The sequence below is a fragment of the Empidonax traillii genome, unplaced genomic scaffold, assembly GCF_003031625.1.
Source record: "Empidonax traillii isolate 1590-97213 ecotype Southwest subspecies unplaced genomic scaffold, ASM303162v1 scaffold484:size464376, whole genome shotgun sequence".
NCBI classification, from domain to species: domain Eukaryota; kingdom Metazoa; phylum Chordata; class Aves; order Passeriformes; family Tyrannidae; genus Empidonax; species Empidonax traillii.
Genome location: NW_020955677.1, coordinates 335,141 through 358,267, shown reverse-complemented (window position 1 = coordinate 358,267; position 23,127 = coordinate 335,141). Strand labels below are relative to the sequence as shown.

Genomic DNA, 23,127 nt, shown 5'->3' with positions numbered 1-23,127 from the left:
TGATAGAAACATGGCTTTACAATATCATCTATGTTTATTTCCATTTTTATATTTTATCCTCATATTTCCTCAAATTGAAGTAGCCTTTTTTACAGAGCCCCTTTTTTATGGGAACTCTTGAAATACATTCCTGCAAAAAAGGTGACAAACATCACAAAGCATGTCAGAATTTTAGAAGCACTGGCACAAGGAAAGTGTTGTATGTCATCTTTGGCATTCATTTTAAGCTGACACAGACAAGAAAACCTTGACTGCAGTGCTAAAACCCTGTTGGAGTAGGCAGTTTCTTAGTAAGAAATTAAATTATTTACTATAATAAGAAAATTTGTACAAATATTGTTACCTCATATACAAACTAGCACTAGAAATGTGAGTGTGCCTTTCTTCTTGAACTGCGAAGCAATAACTTCCCTTATTTCTGGGGAGCAGGACTGCAAACAGAAATATATCTTTGTTCACTCAAAGCCACGTATGACATTTTATTAATTGGTAAGACTTTTTAAAGGAGCAGATATGTAAAATAACACCACTTGTCCAGCTGTAGCTGTTAACATGTGAAGTGTCTTTAAAGAAAGTTTTGGATGTATTCTGTGCCTGGGAAGAGATGAGGTCCAAACACTGGAATCTTAAATTTTAATGATAGCTTTGATGTTTTTTCCCCCTACAAGGTGGAATTTGATTTTTATCTTCAATTCCTTATGCCTAGTGTGGGGAGATAACTTTGTTTTTTCTTGTTAAATCATTAAAGCTTATCAAGTACTTTGTTTACAGCAAAACTCTATTGTCTGGCTTTTTCTATACAGCGTTGACAATTTTGGACTTGGTCTTCTGCTTCAGACTAAGCAGATAAAACGCATGGTGTCATCGTATGTTGGAGAGAACGCTGAATTTGAGCGCCAGTATTTGTCTGGTGAGCTTGAAGTTGAGCTTACACCACAGGTAAGGAGCGTCTAAGAGACTGGTGATTTGTTTTAATCTAAAATACTGAGTAGACTAATGCATAAGTGTTCTTATAAAATTATTTTGCAATCCAAGTGTTTTGCCTGTGTGCAGGTGGCTCTTGCTATCTATGGTGGTTTGACCCCGACTGGACTTGAGATAACCACACTGTCACTCTCCTCAGCTGGACAGGGGAGAGAAAATATAGCAAAGGGCTCGTGGGTTGGGATAAGGACAGGGAGAGATCACTCACCATTTACTGTCATGGGCGTGGCAGACTTCAGTTTAGTTTATTGCCAATCAAATTAGAGTAGGATAATGAGAAATAAAGCCAAATCTTAAACCCTCCACTCCGCTCTTCTTTCCAGCTGTAACTTCATTCACAATTTACTCTACCTCCTCCCCTCCAGCAGTGCAGGGCAAGGAGGGAATAGAGGTTGTGGTCAGTTCATCACACATTGTCTCTGCCACTCCTTCCTCCTCAGGGAGCTCCTCACACTCTTACCCTGCTCCAGCCTGGGGTCCCTCCCATGGGAGACAGTCCTTCACAAACCTCTCCAATGTGAGTCCTTTTCACAGGCTACAGTTCTTCACAAACTGCTCCAGCGTGAGTCCCTTCCATGGGGTACAGTCCTTGAGGAACAGACTGCACCAGCACAGGTTCCAGCATGCAGTCCTTCAGGACTGTGGGTACCCCACAGGCTCACAAGTCCTGCTGGCAAACCTCCAGAAGGGCCTCCTCTCTCCATGCAACCATAGGTCTTCCCAGGAGTCTTCTTCAGTGTGGGCTTTTCATCGGGGAACTTCCTGTGTGGGGTCCTCCAGGGGCTGTAGGTGGATTTCTGGTCCCCCATGGACCTCTATGGCCTCAGGGGCACAGCTGCCTCACCATGGTCTGCACCACAGGCTGCAGGGAAATCTCTGCCTGGAGCACTGACCTTGGTGTCTACAGAGCTGTTCCACTAGCACATTCTCATTCCACTCTTTTCTGGATGCACTTGCATCTGTGCAATAAGTTCTTTGTTTAGTATGTTAATGGCACTGGTTCTGTCAGACATGAGGGAAGCTTCTGGCATCTTCTCACAGAAGCCACCCCTGTAGCTACCAAAACCTTACAACCCCCGTGCACTGTCTTAGGATGTGTGCTGCAACTGCTGTTAGGAACTGAGAAGTTGTATTGTGTGAATTCCTTTTATGGCTTGTTACATTGTATTAATTTGAAATATATATGTTTTTATATATATAGATGAATACACACATGTGTGTATATTTTATTGAACACTCTTTTATTTCTGGCAGTTTCTTACAGATTGTAGAAAAAGACATGAATTAGGCTCACTACTGAGGCCCATATAAGGAGAAGTAAACCAGGGAACTGCTCTGTTCCCATTGTGATGGCATCTTTTGGGCATGTCATGTGTGCAGTGTCTGCCATCTAGTGGGCAGGAATCCAGTTAGGAGACTGTTGTGCATAGTGTTATGAGACAATTTACAACTTTAATTTTTAGTGCCATAGTTTGAATTATTTTTGCACTGCTAAGCTACCCAAATAGCCCGAATGCAATGAGATCCTAAAATCATCAGTAGCAGTAACATTCTATTGAGGTCTTTTGGGACATTGGTGGTCTAACTTTAAAACATACAGCATGTTAGTGTGTGACATCTTAAGAGGTGACACATGGGCTTTAAACAGATATTTGTATAAGTTTCTGGGAAAAGCAGCAGTCACAGAATCACAGAATGTTCTGAGTTGGAAGGGTCTCAGCAGTCTTAAGTATTTACTGAGAAGAGAGTCTTGAGCTCCATTTCTTGGGAATCACAGAATCCTAGAATGGATCAGGTTGGAAGCGATCACAGTGGGTCATCTGCTCCAACCTCCCTGCTTAAGTGGGGTCATCCCAGAGCACATGGCACAGGATTGCATCCAGACAGCTCTTGAATATTTTCTTTGAAGGAGACAACTGTTCTGGGCAACCTGTTCCAGTGCGTGGTCACTGCACAGTAAAGAAGTTCTTGCTCATATTCAGGTAGAACTTCCTGTACCTCAGTTTCTGTCCATTGCCTCTTGTCTTATAGCTCGGCACCACCGAGAAGAACCTGGATCCGCCTCCTGACACCTTCCCTTCAGATACTTAGAGACACTGATGAGGTCCCCTTTCAGTTGACTCTTCTTGAGGCTGAACAGGCCCAGCTCCCTCAGCCTTTCTTCGTAAGAGAGATGCTCCAGTCCCTTCACCATCTTTGTTGCCCTCTGCTGGGCCAGTTCTAGGAGCTCCAAGTCTTTCTTATACCTTGGAGCCCAGAGCTGGACACAGCATTCCAGATGTGGCCTTACTAAGGCTGACCAGAGGGGCAGGACCCCTTGCCCCATCTTGCTGTCAATTCTCTTACTAATTCTCCCCATGATACCATCGGCCTTCTTGGGCACAAGGACTCACTGCTGGTTCAAGGACAGCTTGTGGTCCATGGACCCCCAGGTCTGTGTCTGCAGAGCTGCTTTCGAGCAGGTCAGCGCTGAGCCTGTACCAGTGCCCAGGGTTATTCCTCTTCAGCTGCAGGACCCTGCACTTTCCCTTGTTGAATTTCAGATTTTGCCCATCTCTCCAAGCTGTTGTGGTCCTTCTGAAGAGCTGGACGATACTCTGGGGTGTCAGCTGCTCTTCCAAATTTGTGTCCCAGAATCATCAGCACACTTGCTGAGGAGGCATCTGTCCGTTAATCCAAGGCACTGATGAACATGTTAAATGATGTTGGGCCCAGTATAGGACCCTGGGGGACGCCACTAATGACAGGCCTCCAACTAAACTCTGTGCCACTGATTGCAACCCTCTGGGATCTGCCATTCAACCAGTTCTCAGTCCACCTTACCATCTACTCATCCACACTTCCTGAGTTCGCCTATGAGTATGCTGTAAGAGAATGTTACTTAGAATCCCTGAGATGAGTGCAAAAGCTCTTATACCCAGTCAGCAGACATGAAAATAACCAGGCTCTTGTTGCTTCCCATGTTTCGAAAGTCACAAATCTCATAAGGCATTTTTTCCTTCCTTTGCAATGTTCAGTCATTTCATCTACAAGACCTTGAACTCCTTAGACATGAAATTGGCTTTGTGGAGTACATATAAGCTATGTAGATCCAATATGGAAATAATGAGTCCACAGTGTATGATGGTAAACAGTAACATAAATTAATGACTTGCTAGGAGTTGGGGGGATTTCAAATATTTGTGCCAAGATAAAATAACCTGTTGTATAAAATTAGGTGTAAGTTCAGGCAAAATGGGAGACTGTTGTACCTTATTAGACAGTAAGGGAGAGGTCATGGTGAGATCTTGAAATGCAAAGGTTGCTTAGAACACAGGACTTTGCATGGTTTGCATCTGCCTCTTGCCACCATTTTGAAAACCTACCGGGGTCATTGTGCTTCTTGCAGGATAACTGAAGAAAATGTGGAGCTGGATAATTGACCATTATTGTCTTGTCTTGTTTTGACTCCAGAAAAATAGAAAAAGAAATCTGGGAAATGACATTAATGAAAACAAGAAGACACATCTTTGGCCATAAGTCCGTAACTAAGGCTGATGAGGATTTTGTGCCTTTAGTATTTGTAGTACAGCTGGACATAGAGCAGAGTGCAGGCAGAATGGTCAGAGTATAAAAAAGCTCTTTCAGCTTCTTGGTATTCTTGGCATGGGCAACCCAGATCACTGGATTCCCTCTTTCTTTCTCAGTCTGCCCTCCTTATTTCAGCTTGGAGTGAGTTCTGAAGTTCTTCTTAAGATGTTAAAGAATGAAACATCAATATGTAGGACTTACACAGAAAAGAAAACCTTCTAGGATACATAGCCAGGTGGGAAAGAGAAAAAGAACTATACTCTCCTCAGAGCAATGGGTTGTAAAACAAGTTGAAGGAGAGGAGGCACAGCCAAGTGCTGGGGCTTGGTAATTGGCGGAGAGCTGTGTGACAGTGTATTCTTGAGCAGTTTTTGGCCATGCATCAAGCGTTTCTTGCCATATCCAGTACCAATCCCACAAAGGAGATCCAAAATGGGAGGGGGAAATAGATGATCACATCTGTCGGCTAAAAACAGAAGGAAAAGCTCCAAATGAGAGGATATAAAATTAATTTAATTCAAACCATTAATTAGATTTTGATTTGTTGTTCCCAAATGATGAGTTCTTAAATATGTCTTCCCACAGGGTACACTTGCTGAACGTATTAGAGCAGGAGGAGCAGGAATCCCAGCATTTTACACCAGTACTGGCTATGGGACGCTGGTGCAGGAAGGGGGTGCGCCCATCAAGTACAACACAGATGGCACCGTTGCCATTGCCAGCCAGCCAAGAGAGGTAAGACGTCTATTTGCCATTAGGAAGCCTTCAGCTTTGAAAAAATAGTTTCTGACATATTTCCAAGATAAACAAGAGCCAAGTATAACCTTGCTATATTAAATTAACTGAATATCTGTGGTACCAGACACATCAGTTTTGCTCCCACTGCTTACCTCTGTCCTTTGTGATGTGTTAGACAAGTTTTACAGCTTTAGGGTGAACTGGTCCAGGTGAAAGCCTGCCTTGCTGAGTTACCCTTCACTTGACTGTTCTCTGATCAAGTTCACTGTGTATTCAAACAAACTCTTGTACCAGGTACACTGCAGTTCACAGAGTGGTCTGAGAACAACCTCCTGTTAGTAAGGGACAGGTGCTCCTTAAATCCCATGCTGTGCAGTAACAGCCCTGCAGCTGCACACGGAGCTTTATCTCTTGAAGAAACAGGACATTTTCCTGTTAAACAGGGAAGAGCTCAGTTGACACAAATTCCAGGAATTTAATTTCCCAACATTTGAAATACAATTTAGTCTCAATATTTAAAACTTCAAAGAAATAAAAAATGTGGCTTTCAAGTGAGAAACAAGGTCTTTATTTTGAAATTTGAAGAAGGGGACATATCTCAATGCCATAACTGTACTTGAAAAAATGGATGGAGCTAATGCTGTGTGTTCCAAGTAGGCTGCATACAGTATTAAATTTTACCTTGAGTACATCTCTGGGGTAAAGGTATTTCCACCCTAGCCCATGATTTTCACGTATTTTATACACAACTATTTGCAGTATCTAGACATTGACTTAGTCTCTTTTATTCCCTTAATTTTTTAACTGCATATGTCATTATGATGTTTTACCATTTGGAGGGATGTTTTGTTTATTAAATAGCTTATAATTTTACTAATGTTTTTCTCCATTTGTTTTCCTTTTGACATTTGTGAGAAAATCTGTGTTAGTCTCCCCAGTCTAATAACTGGGGGGGACTAATAACATGATGAGCATAACTTGTTCAATTCCATTCTCCACATTCATTTTACATGGAAGTATCATTTTATAAAGGCTCAGATCTCCTTTTACAGGACTGACAAACTGACTTCTCATATTCTTTTCTCATTCTTCCTTCCCCCTTCAGAAATTTTGAAAAGCTCTCAAGTACTATTTGTGTATACTCTACCTACCTACATTGTTAAGAGAAATGCTTTTTCATCTCTTTCTTTAGGATTAAAAGACTAGCTGTGAGTCAACTCCATATTTTGGCTTCAGGCACAGTATCATTCATTGCAAATATTGATCATAAATGCATGAAAAATCAAATGAAATTCAGCCTGTTAGATGACATGATTTGAGTACTGTGTCTCAAATCCACTTCATTTCATATTTGGGGTTTCTAGTTAGGCAGTGATTATGAACTTTCTCAACAATTCTGCTTTAGCACTTCAGTTTTTGGTTAGCTTGTAGATGTGCAGGAAGAAGCATGTCTAAATCCAGTAGATGGAGCACAAGGAATATGGATTCACATGCAGTTTCATTAGAGACACTATAACAAAATGGGGGTTTACAGCCCTTCCATGCTTCTCTGTTATTACCCAGCTTTTTAGATATATAGTACAAAAAGAAGTGTAAATATAATAGTCTGTAAAATTAACCCCATAAAATAAATGTTACAAGAGAAATCTGTTGGAAAAAATGTACACCTCTGTTTTGTACTTTTTTGTGTAGGTGCGAGAGTTTGATGGCCGTCACTTTATTCTGGAGAAGTCAATTACAGGAGATTTTGCTCTTGTGAAGGCATGGAAGGCTGACCGTGCAGGAAACATCATTTTCAGGTGTGACTTGTTTACCAGTGGAAAAAGATTCTTTTATGATTTAGATAATGAAAGAGAAGGAGAATCCTGTCTCCTGTGTGATTGCAAAAAAATGTTTTACTGATTTTTCTTTCTTTCATGTTGCCTTTCCCTACTGTCGAATTATACTGCTATAAAAAAACAAAATATAATTGCTTTTTCTAATGACTTTTGAGCATTCAAACATAGGTGTGAAATAAAATATTGGTAGTTTAAAATGAGATGCAGCAGACTGAAGTCATGATTACTATTGAGAAATTTAGTGTCTATCTATTCCTTTCAGTTTTCATGTTAGTTTGGGGCATATTCCTTGAGCACTAAAGTTTGATCCATTCCCATATGACCAAAGAGAAGGGAGCTGAATCTCCTGACCAGTCAGTGATGGGAAAAATGATTCTGTATAAAGAAAACAGTGTTTAAAGTTGATTTGATCTCGGTGTTGTAGGGAGAGGCATCACATGAATTTGAACATCTTTGCAATGAAAAGTTTGAGTGTTGCACTAGTAATTACGTCTTTTATATGAGTTGCTATGCTTAAGTTCTGGTTTGTCCTGAACTGAAGCGGGAGAGGTTTGCTTGTGTTTAATGCCTGGTTTTTATTTGTTTGTCTTATGGCTATCAGATGAAAAGGTAAGTGCTACAATCACTGCAGTTTGCTACAAGCAAACTGTGAACGACACCATCTGTATGTATTAGAACAAACAAGGAATTGAAAAAGCAACTGAAAAATATATGTATAAAATAATACCTGTAAAATAATGCTTTTCTTTATTTAAGTATACATACACTTGTATTCACATTAATTTTATCTATATATCTTATAATAATATTGAATTAAAATACTTCAATGTTAATAAATAAGCTTTTATTTTGACCAACTCTTGTCATCATGGCTTGCCCACTAGTAAGATAATATGGCTTCTGATTGAAAACTGAACTTCCTTGTGTGCATGCACATGAATTTGATGGCTGTTAAACTGCTTTCCTTAGGCTCTGGTACACAGAATATAGGAAACGCTCTTTCTCCTTAGGCTTCTCTTTGTTTGGTCTTGAGCCTCTACTGTCTGTGCTTTTACCCTGTATCTATCCACTGATGCATAGTTACCTCTGAAAAATTCTTTATTTCTCCACAGAAACAGACTGGTTACATTCTCCCTTTTACCGCTTTTCCTTTATGTCCTGTTGGTCTCTATCCCTTTCCTTCTTCCTGTTTCTTTCAGAAGTCTTCATGTGTCTGCCACATTCACACAGTACAGTTAATACTAGATACTACATCCATCTGGAGTGAAGATCTAAAAACCTTGACTTCTCCTTTCGAGTGTACCTAATCAAAGATGGAAACATCATCATCTGGTGTCTTATTCCTTGGAGAATATTACTAACTTAAAAGAATTTGCTTATAATAAGCAGTGTCTTGTTCTGTTTCGGGATGAGACACAAATTACCTGATGACCTAGAACAGAGAAACGTAGGCTCATCTTATAATCTCCCATCTGCCACCACTTTCTCAGCAGTGTGGAACTATTTATAGTGTGTTTCCCATGACTGGTGTCTATGGAACCAATAGCTATGGAGTGTCTGCCAAACTGTTAATCACCCTCAAGCTAAGAGGTTTTTTAAATTCAAAGATGTTCTTTAGGTACACTTAACTTGGACCACAGGTCAGCATTAATTTTTTTGTCTATTCTCGTACGTGAAGCTGTACTATTTCCTTGGGAATCCAGAATGGCACCAACTTCTTTAGAAAACATTTTTTAAGCTGTTTTTTTTTTATTTTCTTAGTGTGATACTTCATGTCCCGTAGATCTTCTCTTCCAAACAGCATGTTGTGGCTGCTTTCATTTCAGGCATCTTCATGCTGAGTAGACTATTCTGTACCACAGCTTTTGTCTAACAAGGAAACCTATGTCTGGCCCAGTAGATAATAACTTTTAGGTATAGTCCACTATTAGTAATACAGATAATCCAGAACTCCCTCAAACATAGTGAAATAGTCTCACCTTGTTCCTATGATAACTGAAAGGATCCATATATAATCATTTTGCTTTGTTAGTCTGAGTAGGTACTAGTTCTACTTAGCTGAACGGAGTGTCTCCTGGTCTTAAGCTCCCTCTAATGTTGCTCATTAGAGACAACAGCAAGGAGTGCCACTGCTTTTGGGGATAATCATTACAGAGTCATAGAATGGCCTGGGTTGGAAGGGATCTTAAAGATCATCTCATTCCAACCCCTGTACCATGGGCAGGGACACCTGTCCCTAAGCCAGGTTGCTCAGAGCTCCATCCAGTCTGCTCTTGGGAGGGGCAGACTGGATGGGGCCTTCCAGGGATGGAGCCTTCCAGGGATGAGGCATCCACAATTTCCCTGGGCAACTTGTTCCAGTGCCTCGCCACCCTCACAGCAAAGAATTTCTCCGTAATACCCAATCTAAACTTACTCTCTTTGTCCTTTCACTGCCTGATCTTGTAAAAAGTCCCTCCCCATCTTCCTTGTAGGCTTCCTTCAAGTACTGGATGGCAACAATTAGATTTCCGTGAACCTTCTCTTTTCCAGTGTGAACAATCCCAATTCTTTCAGCCTTTCCTTGTAGGACAGGTGCTTAGTTTCTCTAATCATCTTGGTGGCCTCCTCTGGAGTCTCTCCAACAGGTCCTTCTCATACTGGGAACCCCAGAGCTGGATGCAGTGCTCCAGGTGGGGTCTCACCGGAGTAGAATAGAGGAGCAGAATTACCCTTCTCAGCCTCCTGCCCACGTTGCTCTGGATGCAGCCCAGCACACAATTGGCCTTCTGAGCTTTAAGTGCACATGGCCAGTTCATGTCCAGCCTCTCACTCACCAGAGAAGTCCTTCTCACCAGGGCTGCTCTTGATCCCTCAGCCTTTGTTCATACCAGGGGTTGCCCCTGCAAGCAGCTGTAGCACCTTGCACTTGGTCTTATTAAACCTCATGAGATTCCCCACTTATCAAGCTTGTCCAGGTCCTTCTGGATGGCATCCCATCTTTCAAGTATGTTAACCACACCACTTGGTTGATGTCATCTGCAGACTTGCTCAGGGTGCACTTGATCCCATCATCTATGTCATTAATGAAGGTATTAAGTAACACTAGTCCAAGATGGACCCCTGAGGGACACCATTTGTCCCTGATGTCCATCAGAGCTCTGAGCCGCTGACCACTGCCCTCTGGATGTGACTGTCCAACCAAGTCCTCATCCACCAAAGAGTCCATGCAATCAAATCTATCGCTTTCTAAATTAGAGAGAAGGATGTTGCAGGGGACCATGTCAAAGGCTTTACAGAAGTGCAGATAAATGACATCAGTAGCCCTTTCCTTGTCCACTGATGTCAGTCTACCACAGAAGGCCACTGGGTTGGTCAGGCAGAAAGTGTCTGTGGTGAAACTGATCTGGTTGTCTCTAATTACCTCTCTGTCCTCCATGTGCCTTAGCACAGCTTCTAGAACGATCTGGTCCATGATCTTCCCAGGCACAGAGGTGAGGCTGACGGGTCAGCATTCCCAGGGTCCTCCATTCTACCCTTTTTAAAGATAGATACAGTGTTTCCCTTTTTGCAGTGCCTGGGACTTCACCTGACTGCCGTTTTCAAATATCATGGAAACTGGCTTCTCTTCATGATATTTGAACCTCCTTTGGTTCCCCTCTCTTTTCATCTGGTACCATTCTGCTTTGGCGTTATTCTAACCCAGTATACTTCTACTTTACAAGCAAAAGTGTGGCTTGGTGCTGATGAAAACAGGTTATTGACAAAGGAACAGAGATGTTGAAGGGATACTCAGAGCCTGTGCTGTCACAGTCATATCAGATCCTCATGCTTCAGGTGGTTCCGCGGTGCGTAAATTCAGCTCCTACCTGAGGTGTCTCTTCACCTCTGTATCATTAAGTACATAGTTTGTTGGTTTAGTCTGCCATGAAGTAGTTTGCTGTCTTTTGCCTCTGGGAGAAAAGACATTATGCCTTTGGGTCAGCTGAGAAATCCATCACTGGAAAAACAGACATTGTAGGCATTGCTGAGACTTGATGTCCAGAAAGGCATCTTAAAATAAAAAAGGCAACTTTGTCTAGCTAGTTTCTGAATTTCACTCCTAACCCCTTAACATTATTCAGTGTTGGAAAATAAGTGTAGTGCTTCTGTTTTTTCTCCTCGATGATGTGCTCTTTAGAAATAAGGCCTTTGATCCCATAAAGCTTCTGGATGGTGTGTTCTTTAGAAATAAAGCCTTTGATCCCATAAAACTTCTGGATCGTGTGTTCTATAGAAATAAGGCCTTTGATCCTGTAAAAGACTGCTGCTTCTGAAACAACTTTACTAACCCAAGAACATTCTAAATGGCAGGAACTTTTATAAATAGTGTCAGAATAGAGCCCATTAGCTCTTCATAATCTTAAATTAACATTGAAATGTTTTCTTGTAATTTTTCCCCTATGTGAAAATAATTTTAAATCAGTTTTTTTACTGGAAGACTAGCCACTACAATCTTGTGAAAGGCTTTGGCTCAGAAAAATAGTTAAGTGGGATGAAATACTGAATTCTTAGTTTTCACATCTGCTTTCCCCATCTGTATCCATTTTCCTGCAATTTTAATTTGGCTTTTGTAACGCTGTTCTTCTTCTAATTTGCTCCTCTACTTTGATTAGGGTAGTTTTTCCTGAATCACTACTAGCTAGTATTGTATTCATGCTCTCAGAGAAGGATAGAAATGCAAGTTGTGTTTGGTTGGTTTGCTTTATATTTTCCTATTCTTACCTCCTTTTGGGTTTATATAGCCACTAAGAAGATCGGTGGACAAAAGATGTTCATAGAATCATAGAATATGCTGATTTGGAAGGGACTCAACAGAATCATTGAGTCCAGCTCCTGGCCCTGCATAGAACACTCCAGGAGTCACACCATGTGCCTGAGAGCATTGTCCAAACCTTTTTGAACTCTGTCAATCTTGGTGCTGTGGCCACTTCCCTGGGGAGCCTGTGCCAGTGCCTAACCACCCTCTGGGTGAAAAATTTTTTTCTGATATCCAACCTAAACCTCCACTAGCTCAGCTTCATGCTTTCCCTCAAGTCCTGTCACTAGTCACCACCGAGAAGAGATCAGGGCCTGCCCCTCCTCTTCCTCTCACAAGGTCTGCAATGAGATCTGCCCTCAGTTCCCTCCAGGCCGAACAGACCAAGTGACCTCAACCCCTTCTCATATTGAAGCTTCCCCTCAAGGCCCTTCACCGTCTTTGTTACCCTCCTTCGGACACTCTCTAATGGCTTAATATATTTTTTATATTGTGGTGCCCAGATCTGCACACAATATTCAAGGTGAGGCCGCCCCAGCGCAGAGCAGAGCGGGACAATCCCCTCCCTCAGTTGGCTGGTGATGCTTTGCCTGATGCCTCCCGGGACACGGTTGGACCTTTGTTAGAGGCTTCACAGCTTCTGTGTATGCCAGTAAAACAGCATTTCCCTGAGATATGTGTCTTTGGGTGTAGCTTTGGTTGCGTAGATATCTGCAGTAGAAATCCTGTTAGCCCTGCCTGTTAAATAAGCCTGAAGATTTGGCTGTTTCCATTCCGTACCTCCACCGAAGCCACGAGGTGGCAGCACCTCCCCAAAGTTCAGAGTGACTGTGGCTCCTTGCAGGAAGGGAAGGAGAAAGGAGGAAAACACGTTGGAGATTAACTGTTGGACTCGATCATCTTATGGGCTTTTTTCCAGCTTAAGTGGTTCTGTGAGTCTATGAAATAAGTATGGTTAGGGAAAAAAATGCTTAGTGGAGAAAGGATAGGGGGAAAGGAAATTTTGACTTGTTTTGAACCCTGATTTCATGAATTTTGATGAAAATTTTTCAGGAATTCTACTTTTTTTAAAAGAGAAGAGTACTGAGAAGCTAGCAGTTAACACCACTAAAATCTACAGAACTTTTTTTAATGACTGAATATGCCAAACAGTTTTGTTGGGTTTCTGAAAAGTATAGAAAGCGGCTGACACAGGTTGCATGTTTTTCTTTGTGCCTACTAGGATCTTGGTGCAGATCCCACACAGGTATACATGTCATGTGTTGCTTTTGTCTAGAGGTTCTTTTTCCTTGATACAGAAATGCTGGAATACAGGAATACACAGGATCAATGCCAGAGTCTTGCAGTGAGTGCCAAAACTCACAGAGGGTTTTTTTTGATCAAGAGAATTGGATTATATTTGCTATGCAGAGTGCTATCCCAAGTCCTGAGCTGAGTTATGAAGGCCTATGGGGGACTTGGGAGATTTTTAAGCCCTGTGCTGCCCCCCCACCATGGAGATGAATTTTATTCTTTGTGAAATAAAAAAACTGGGAAGGCACATTGTACAAAGTCCAACTTGCTGCTGCATTTGGATCTAATAAATGCAGATATCAGTACCATACCCAATTTCAATTAAACAGTGTGCTGATTGAAATTCAAGAGAGCTGTAATAAATATTTTCTAATGTGGCAAAATATGATTTAATTTCAGATGCATCTTACACAATTCCATAATACTTTTTCCTCCGTCCTACTTTTTTTATTAGTTCTCAAGCTGTTAGGCAAAAAGATTTGTGATATTTTTACTACAGACATACTTGTAGTAACTTACCTCTGAAAAGTCTTTCACTGTACTATTATGGCTTTTAAAGTTCATTAGTTTTCTTTTTTTTTGCAGGAAAACTGCAAGAAACTTCAACCAACCTATGTGCAAAGCTGCAAAGACAACTGTGGTAGAGGTAGGGAATTGAAACATAATAAGCTTTATCCTCTTGTAGTCAGCGTACCTCTTTGTTTTGCATGGTATCCTGGGAACAGAGTGGAGGGATTTCAGATCATTGGGGGATTTCATAATAGGGACAGTGGTCTAACTTGTCTCCTTGGATTGCCTGCTCCTGACACTCTGCTCTGCTTTATTGATTTATAATTGGTTTATTGCTGTTCATTTGATCCTGGTGAGGACTTTGTGTTCACTGGGATCAACCTTTAAAAGGGAAACATGGCAACAGCCTTCCAGTTTGTTAAGTAAAGTAGTATGTGGATGAAAGAGGAAAACAGTAGGCTCGGAGTGTACTTGAGAAGATTCACGTAAGACTTTATGAAAAACCTTCTGAAAATAAGTACGTAACAACACAGATGAGGCAAATCATGGAGATATCACAATTGTGATCTATAAAATGTAATAAATTATATAAATATCACTCCAGAGTGAGATACAGACATTTGGTTAAGTCTTGAGAAAGAGAATGGACTAGCTGATCTAGAAGGTTCTTCCAATTTCTTTGTCCTTTTTCCTTGTCTGAAACAATAATGTTTAAAAACATGGAGCAACCTACACTGGAAAAATATTGGTGGCTGGAGAGTTTCTAAGGCATAGCAATAGCTAAAAGACAGACTGCTCTATTAGCTGTTTCCTCTGGTAAGTTTTTTTAATGCCTAATAAAAGCTAAATGTGGTTTGTCAGTAAGATTAAGACAAACTCTTCTAGACTATTTTCAGTAAATGATATTTGGAAGAGGCTTGTGTTTCTTCAGGGGTTCTGGTTTGTTTGGGGGCTGGTTTGGGTTTTCTGTTTGTTTGTTTGTGAAGTGTTATCTAGAAAATATATTTGTTATATAAACATCTCTGGATAATACATTTGGGAGGTTGAGTTATTACTCTGTGTCTTACAGAACAATTACAAAAAAAATGCCGTGGTATTTGCCACATGACTTACAGTGACAATGCAGCAATAGTGAATTTTCACTTTCTTTTTTCAAGAAAGGTTTAAAGTATTTTTCTATTTAAAAATTAAATAAAGAATCTTTCCCTCTAGGCACTTGTCCTTCATACCTTGTTCAGCCTGGCATTTAGAGAATTTAAGTAGATCAAAGCCTTCCACCTACATTCCATCTCACTCTCTGTCTCTGCTCTTCTATCCACTTATGATAGGGTAGAATTTTCTTGTCAGTGAGCAACTATTATGTGAGATCCTTCTTTCTGTAATTCCACTTAACAGTCCTTAGTAGATCTGCTGTGAACTGTGTCCACTCTGAGTCTTGTATTTTCAATACCATTTAAAAACAGTCAAGCTTTTCGCAAGATGGCATATTAATATTACTTTACAATGCTGGTTTTTATGGGCAAATTAGATGAAGACGCATAACCAAGTATTTAGGACAAATTTAGAGCCAAACGCGATGCATCATTAGCTTTACTTCTACACGTCATTCTTCCGAAAGTGGAATTCAGAATGTTGTGTTTAGATTTAAGAGTTTAAACCCAGAAATCAGAAGGAAATATGATGTCCATACATCCTCAGTACTGGGCATTGTCAGCTGTCTAAGCTCAGCACTAGGAAACTGAGGCAGCTGAAAAACTGAGTTTCGCCTGACTCCATAATTAATGTTGTTCTAGGATGAAGGATGAAATCTCAATTCCACTGAATTTCAGTTTCAAGAAGAAAAATGTTTGTGTAGGGTAGTAATGCAGATACTCTCTTGACAGCAGGGATTTCTAAATTCTGTTATCTGTTGCTGGCTCTGTTTCTGTTTTTCACCAGCTGAGCATTTAACTGAGTTTAAGCAGACAGTCCTAGTCTCTAGAAGTAGAGATCTGAAGCCAGTCCTGCTCCTTGCTGTCAAAATAGCCAAAGGTCATAGTTGTTTTCAGAGCCCTGCAGTCATTAATTGGGATTTTCAGAATTGTAGTTTCTCAGTCTGGCACTTTCCTCAGATTTATATTAGTTTCTGATCATTGATAAAAATATGGAATGGCATTTCGCCATTCCAGTAAAATCCATACCAATGAAATATAAACTACAGGGAAGCCTATCTCTATGTATCTGTGAAAGTGGGTGAAAGTGGGAAGTGTGCTGGAAATCAGTCGTATTTGTTAACTTGTCCTTCTAAGTTAACCTGAGAAGCTATGAAATATAACATGCATACGCAGTGAAAAACACCCTTTTCTTTATTTAAATCTGCTGTTCTTTAGTTTTAGTTAGTGTGGTGTTCTGCACACCCTTAGATGAAGTACAGACAGACACAATTTTTGTAACAATTCAGAGATGGGAGAACTTGACAGTGTTCTTGGTGTGGGGGATAAGAAAAAAAATAAATAAGAGACCAAAAAACCCAGCTCTCAGTCTCACAAACTGATACCTATTGCTTGCTTCGAAACCTTTGTGCTTTGTGAGGAGCAAGGCTGGCTGTGCATAGAGAGGCCCTCTAAGGAAGGAGGGAGTCAGGCTGTACCATTGCTGATTGTGTCTGGGACACACAGTGGAGAATTACTGATTTTTAAAATTGCACTAGAACAAATTTCTGATGGAAGTGTTTGACCTTCAGCCTTGTTTATTTTGAATAGGCAAATGGTCAGAAGTAGCCATGCAGTACTCATTTTTGGATCAAAAATACACTGATTGTAATCTTCTAATGAAACGCAAGAGGTGCTTACAAGTATTTTGGACTGTTACATACATTTCTTTTGTTTATCTAAGTGAGAGGGAGTAGAACCTTCTATCATGGTAACAAGGATATATGCTGAAATGCAGATAACTGTAGAAATCCAACTACTGGGTCCAGTTGAATTTCTACTTTTATTTGAAGATCATCATTATTAAAGGCCACAAAGATTTGTGCAACTGAATCGCATGATTCCTGTTACTTGGAAGTTAACCTTTGTAGAGAAAAATGTTAAATAATCTAGTGTTGATAGCATCAGTTAGTCTGACTTTATCTATATGTGAAAGCAAAATGATGCAGGAGTTCATCTGCTTCTTGCTTCATCTTGCAGAACTTGCAGAATTTAAACATACCATCAGAGCTGTAGTTTTATTTGAACCTGAGGCCTCATGCACACACTCAGCCTGAGACTTCCAGTTGTTTTTTAGATCCATAAACACGTTCCTGTTGCAAAGACGGAAGAGTTGGGAAATCAGCTGATATAGAAGGAACTCGATGATCAGGACTTACATACAGGCCACCAGCCCTTGTGAAGGATGAAAGGAAGAGCTTGTCATGTTAGGAAACCTGAGGGGTTGTGTGGGGTTACGTATGTGGTAACATTACCAACACACTGTTGAACGAAGGTCATATCTGCTGAATTCATCAGGTGTCACTGCTGTCAGGCCCGTCAAAAGAGCTGTGTAATTGTGTGGTGAGAAATGAATTGCATAGCAGCTTGGAGTTACAGGGAGGCCTTCTGGATGTATACCTGTACTGGTAGGATGCTTCTCCCTATAGAGTCTCCTGTGAGCTGACCCCCACCTGCAGGGACAACTGGTTTTTGTAGTGAATTGAGGCAACCCAAAGCCACAGGAAAAAGCATGATATGACCTTGCCAGGTGTGAGTGTCATGACAGCGTAGGAAAGGCGAAGGGTGATATAGGCTTAGGAGAACATAAACGTGTAAGTGCCCCAGTTGTCCCTTGGACCTGTTTTCTTGCCATTCTTATTCTCTGCTGTGAGACGTGCTGAAGATTTGTCCCTGGTGATCTCAGCCATTGCCACAGTGTAAGTGTTTGATAGTGGTAATGGTCAATATGTTTAGAAATATTTATTGACTTGCTGCTTGAATATCCAGTTTGAATAATTTTCTTGTTCAGATCTCAGAGGATGGCTAAATATATCTCCTTGTGTAAATAGCATTTACACCTCAAATAATATCAGCAGAGGGGAAAAAGAGAGTGGGCTTTCTCATAAAAATGCATTAAATAAAAATCATTAACCCCTGCATTTTATCTCTGGTTGCCTAGTAACAACACAGCCACATCAGTGAGCACCATTTTCTCAGGTACAATGAACTGCGCTGCACTAAGAGACAGAATCAGAGTGAAATAAGCTATTTGTTATCCTGTTATCTGTGCTAAATCATGGCATTGGGCTTTATTGAGGAAACTGGAAATGAACCTTTTCTTGTGTGTGTCTTTTCCCCAAGTGCTTTAACAATGGCAAAACTTTCCTCAGATGCATAGCTCTGTTCTGAGGAATTTTTCAAGGTTTTACACAGTGACAGTTTACTGTAAAAATCCTGTAAGCAATATTTTCAAGTGAAACAATAATCTTATACAGTCTCTTTCATCATCTGAATGCCCCAGCTGTGGAAACTGAACTGGATTTGGGATGGGCACAGACTTCACATTAGCATGTCTTCCTGTGACACCACAGGATACAGAATTGAGGTCCTTCCTTGCAAACGCTGTAACCACCAAGGTGCTGTGTTGCTGTAGCTTTTTTTGGTATTGTTTAATTGCTCAATGATGATTCCATGTGTGCTCAGCAATGGTTGCTGAGGAAGTGTCCTGTGGATCTGCAGTAGTGGAAGTGCTTTGTTTGAGAATCCCTTTTGGCCCAGGATGGACACTGAGCTGCTTAGTCCTGCCACCTTACCAGGCACTTCTGGTACAAGGGAAACTAGAATTCAAGTTGCCATAATATGCTAGTATAATAAATGCATTATATATATATATATATATATATATATATATATATATATATATATATATAAATATATATAAATATGATTAGCATAAGTATAGAAATTTTTGCATCTTAAACATGTAGGTACTTAGTCAGGGCTTTTGACTGCATGATTTTATTTTCTCGCCTAGGCTTTGGCTAAGTCCTGAATCAAAAGTGCCTATGGATATGAATTTAGATAACACAAATCTAGTGTATAAACATTACAATATTCTTTTCAGAGGAACCTTAGTTGAAAGATTTGATTGAACACTCTTGGGAGAGTTTCTCTGAAATGCAAGCTCATGACCCTTAGGAAGCACAGAAGGGAAAATGGCAAAATACCAGGAATGTCTCTTTGGAAGACTGATTTCATGGGCTTAAAGACTTGTATTGATGAAGACTTCTGAGAGATATAGCTAAGAAGAAATGAAGTTTGGGAAAGACTGTATTAATAAGCTTGAGAATAAAATATTCCAACATGGAGAAAGCATTGGAAAAGCAGTAGGAGTTTGACCTTGATCACAATCATTGTAATGTCATACACAGAAAAGAAAAATGACAGAAACTGAGATCAATGTCAAATGTCGGAGGCTAAGCATTGCAAAACCCAAACAAACCAAAAAGCTTAAGCTTTTAAGAAATATCCAGCCCAGTACAAAGTAAAGAATACTTGAAAATAACACAAAATCATTTTAAGAGTACATATATAGTGGACTGTCAGACAAAGGATGTTGATACCTCATGGCTTAATGAAATGAATAAAATTTTTAACACAGATTGCAATGAAAGATGAAGTGTTTAATGACTTTTCTGCTTCAGTATTCAGCAATGGTAAAAAACAGTTTGGTGGTTATTATGACATCAGTCATAAAAAAATATAGAGCAAGTCAGAGACAGATTGAAATTGAAATCCAGAGACTACTAGTATTGATTTGGAAAAGCAGCTCCTTGAAACATTTGCACACCATTGCCACAGGAATTTTAGTTTACCCAAAAGATTCCCACCCCTAGACTTAAATACTCTTGTTAGTTTTATTTCCCTTCGTTGTATTTGATTCCTTACTTCTGTGTGTGCATGTGCTTATTAAAAGCAGAACAGAAAAAAACTCCAACATTTGTCCAGCTGTTGTGGAGACCATCCTAAAATTATTTGAGAAGTACTAGAATAGACTGGGCTACAATGGAGTTCATATGGTAGTTCTTCTTACATTTAGTTAACATGCTTCTGATTCATGATGTGATTCTTGAGGTGTCCTGTGCAGGGCCAAAAGTGTTCCTTGCAGCTAAGCATATTCTATTTTATGATTCTGTTCTGTTCTATGATTTTCAGGGGAATAAACTTCTTTAGGTATGTGAGTTTTGTGACTTCTTTTTTGTTTGTTTGGGGTTTTTTCGTTGTTACTGTGTTTTTTTCCTGTTCTGTTTTGGTTTTTTTTTCCCTATGGTTGCTTTTCTTTTATATGTAACATAATTTGTGGCTTCAGATTTGTCACTTCATTACTGGGTTAGTGAATATTAAGGGGTTAAAATTCATAGCAGATCAAATTGTTGCTGCTTGCTGATCAGGTTGCTGCTCAGATGGTTTTACCTGCACACAGTATAAGATTTGAATTTGTTTTTATTTTATGTCTCCTACATTTTATTCCTTTCTAAATTATGCTTTCTTGAATGAGTATCATGAATTTTCTCAGCGTTCAGTTTCAGAAGTTCATTGCAGATGTGAATGTAATCTTGCAATGAAAAAACATCCTTTTATCCTTGTCACATACGTTAAGAGCAAATATTACATTCAAAAACAACAACAAGAAAAAGCAAGTCCTTGGTTGACGAGTGGATACTGCAGATGCCAGGAAGTCAGTGTGCTGGAGAAACTGATGGAAAGCCTTTGTTTGCTCCTAAAGCTAAATTTAGAGGTTTATTCATTATGTTTTATAGAAAGCCTGGTAGACTGTGCATTTGAAATGTATTTCACTACTAGTATTTGTGTCCTCTTTCATGAGAATTTGAAAATTAATAGAATTTAAAATACTCTGGATTTAACTTTTCAGCCCTACTTTGTGTGTAAGATATGTTAATCAATCAATGACTTTTCTTCCTCTGCATTTGAAATGATGCATTATTATAGCACTGAAAAGATGGTGCAGAGAGAGCTTTGTGCATGATTCAAGGAATTTACATGCATATATATTTTTACTTCTTTGTCTCAAAGCAATAATTTGTTTTCTGTGCTAATAGCATCTCTAATGGAGATTTCTAGTATATAATGAGAAAGACTTGATATTCAGACTGAAAATCTTAGAAAAAATTGCCTTCTGACACGAAGCAAATGCATTTTTTCAGGTAGTCAAAATACTGTGATTTGGAAAGCTTTTAACTATTGCTGCAGTGAGGATTTTTGAATCAGTTGCTCAGATTTTAGTTTACTCTTGAAGCATCCCTCCCCTGCAAATTATATAGAATTATTCAGTTTAAAAAGTAAGTATTTAAAGAAAAGTAATGGGTGGAGATACCAACTCTGCCTTGACTTCAAATCATGCTGATTTTTCAGGCTGCAGACAATGGTAAAAGAATGAATGAGGACAACAGAGTAGCTTTCCATTTCTGTCTCCCAGTCACCTAGTTTTCCTTCCCCCCCCAAAAAAAAATATTTTATTAAATTTCTATTTAGATAACCCACACTCATTATGTCCAGTGTGTGGAAATGCATTCCCATTGATATTCCCATGAATTAGATACTAAGATCCTCAGTTTGCCGCTTCTGATTCAGCTGGAGAAAACCATAACTAAACATTATTAAAACAACTTCAAGTTTAAACAGGTTTGGTGTTTTTTTTGTTTTATTTTTATTATAGAGCAACAAGCACATTCCTCTTTTTTGTTAACCTTTGGAATAAGTCAAATGTATATCAGTTTTCTTCTTGTTGTTGAAAGAAGCAGAGAAAGGCAAAGAGGAGAGCTGGGGTATAATCCTGATTAAAATGGGGGAGATATGTAGCCAATTGACTACGTAAGCAATAGATAATGAGCATTTATGCCTTCAGGCTCCCTAGAGTGCTGAATTCCTCAAACACTGAGCATCAAGAGCTGCAAGTGGTGGTACAAACTTATCTAGCAATTAGATTTCTAAGTAAACTAAATTTTTCAATAAAAATATTTTCAAGTACTTTCAAAACAGACAGTTGCATTTTTGTGCCAGAATATTTGCCTATTTGAATTCCAGGCTGATGGAAGTTATGCTGATGTCTTATGATTCTCCCTTGTCTTTTAAGTGAATTAGGCAAGGTCTTAAGCACCTTTGTTTCTGTTGCTTTGCTCTGTTGGATTTTTTGTTGTTTGAGTTTGTTTGTTTGTTTGTTTGTTTTTGTTTTTCAAACTGTGTGTTTTGAAATGTATTGTAGCTTTTGTTACATCTAGGGATAGGGCCAGCTGAGAAACAGGCTTCCTAACTTGGACAGCAGCACATTCTTGATGCTGTAGCGTCTGGTCACCTTTTGAAGGGCATTTAGGAGAGGTACTGTGGTTTGTGTTTGCCTTTGCCACCAGCAAGTAAAAAAGACTCCTGTGTCGTCCCCCATACACACCAAAGGATACTATCCCTTGATTATCGTGAGCTAATCATGCATTCAGTTTCTGCTGGTGTTCATACATTGGGAGAAGCTATTTTTACATGGGTTTGGTCTCAAATTTTTCAGAAATTATAGATGTGTTTAATTCGTTCAAAATTAGACCTAATCTGGGATTTTAAGAAACTCCAGATTTAAGGGACTAAATTGAGCTGTCATACAAGTAGAAATGAGTTGCTGTTTGTGATGGATTCCATCAGGGTTGAACATAAGCTAACCAAATGTATCCTGTTTACATTTGTGGCAGAAGGCTTAAGGGAAAGTCAAGTTATATGAAGTTAGCCACCCAGATATCATCTAGGCTTTCAGACACAAGAAGAACAAAACTTGCTAAATGAATATAAAGCTTTCTGAGAGTGCTGAATTTTTCTTTGATCAATTGAGAGGAATCAGAGACAGCAAAGAAATGGATCATGAATGTATTCCTGTTTTGAGGGGCCTGGAGAGGGAGAGGTTAAAAATCCAAACAGTTTCCCTAAAATTCAGTTTAAATAACTTGTATAATGGTTCTATTGCAAATATTAACCAATTGGTATTGGCTTGATGTGCTTCAGCAATTATTCTGCCTGGTTTATAAATATAGAGACAGAATAGAAAACTTGGTATGATCAGGAGATTAGAGGTTGTACTTGTTATGACTTTGAATATCAGATGCTCTAAAGACAATGTTTCCGTTTTCTAGTGAAATCAGAATTTTCCCATTAGGCTGTGATAAGCAAAAAATTCAATTTTTATGATTTGAAGGACAGTTTTAACATGTTTGTCAGCTTCAGCATCAAATAATAATTTTGGTTCTGTGAAGCACATAACTTTTGGTTGGTTTGGTTTTTTTTTTTTTTTTTTTTTTTTTTTTTTTTTTTTTTTTTTTTTTTTTTTTTTTTTTTTTTTTTTTTTTTTTTTTTTTTTTTTTTTTTTTTTTTTTTTTTTTTTTTTTTTTTTTTTTTTTTTTTTTTTTTT

At 39.3% G+C, this 23,127-nt stretch overlaps 1 protein-coding gene across 1 annotated transcript in view; it reads left to right on the top strand.

Moving 5' to 3' along the window:
- OXCT1 (3-oxoacid CoA-transferase 1) overlaps positions 1-23,127 on the top strand; it is a 75,683-nt gene that overhangs the window by 14,081 nt on the left and 38,475 nt on the right. The window contains exons 4-7 of the mRNA XM_027896174.1: positions 804-939; positions 5,140-5,289; positions 6,985-7,091; positions 13,786-13,846. Of these exons, the coding sequence (XP_027751975.1) occupies positions 804-939; positions 5,140-5,289; positions 6,985-7,091; positions 13,786-13,846 (454 nt within the window). The remainder of the gene's footprint in view (positions 1-803; positions 940-5,139; positions 5,290-6,984; positions 7,092-13,785; positions 13,847-23,127) is intronic.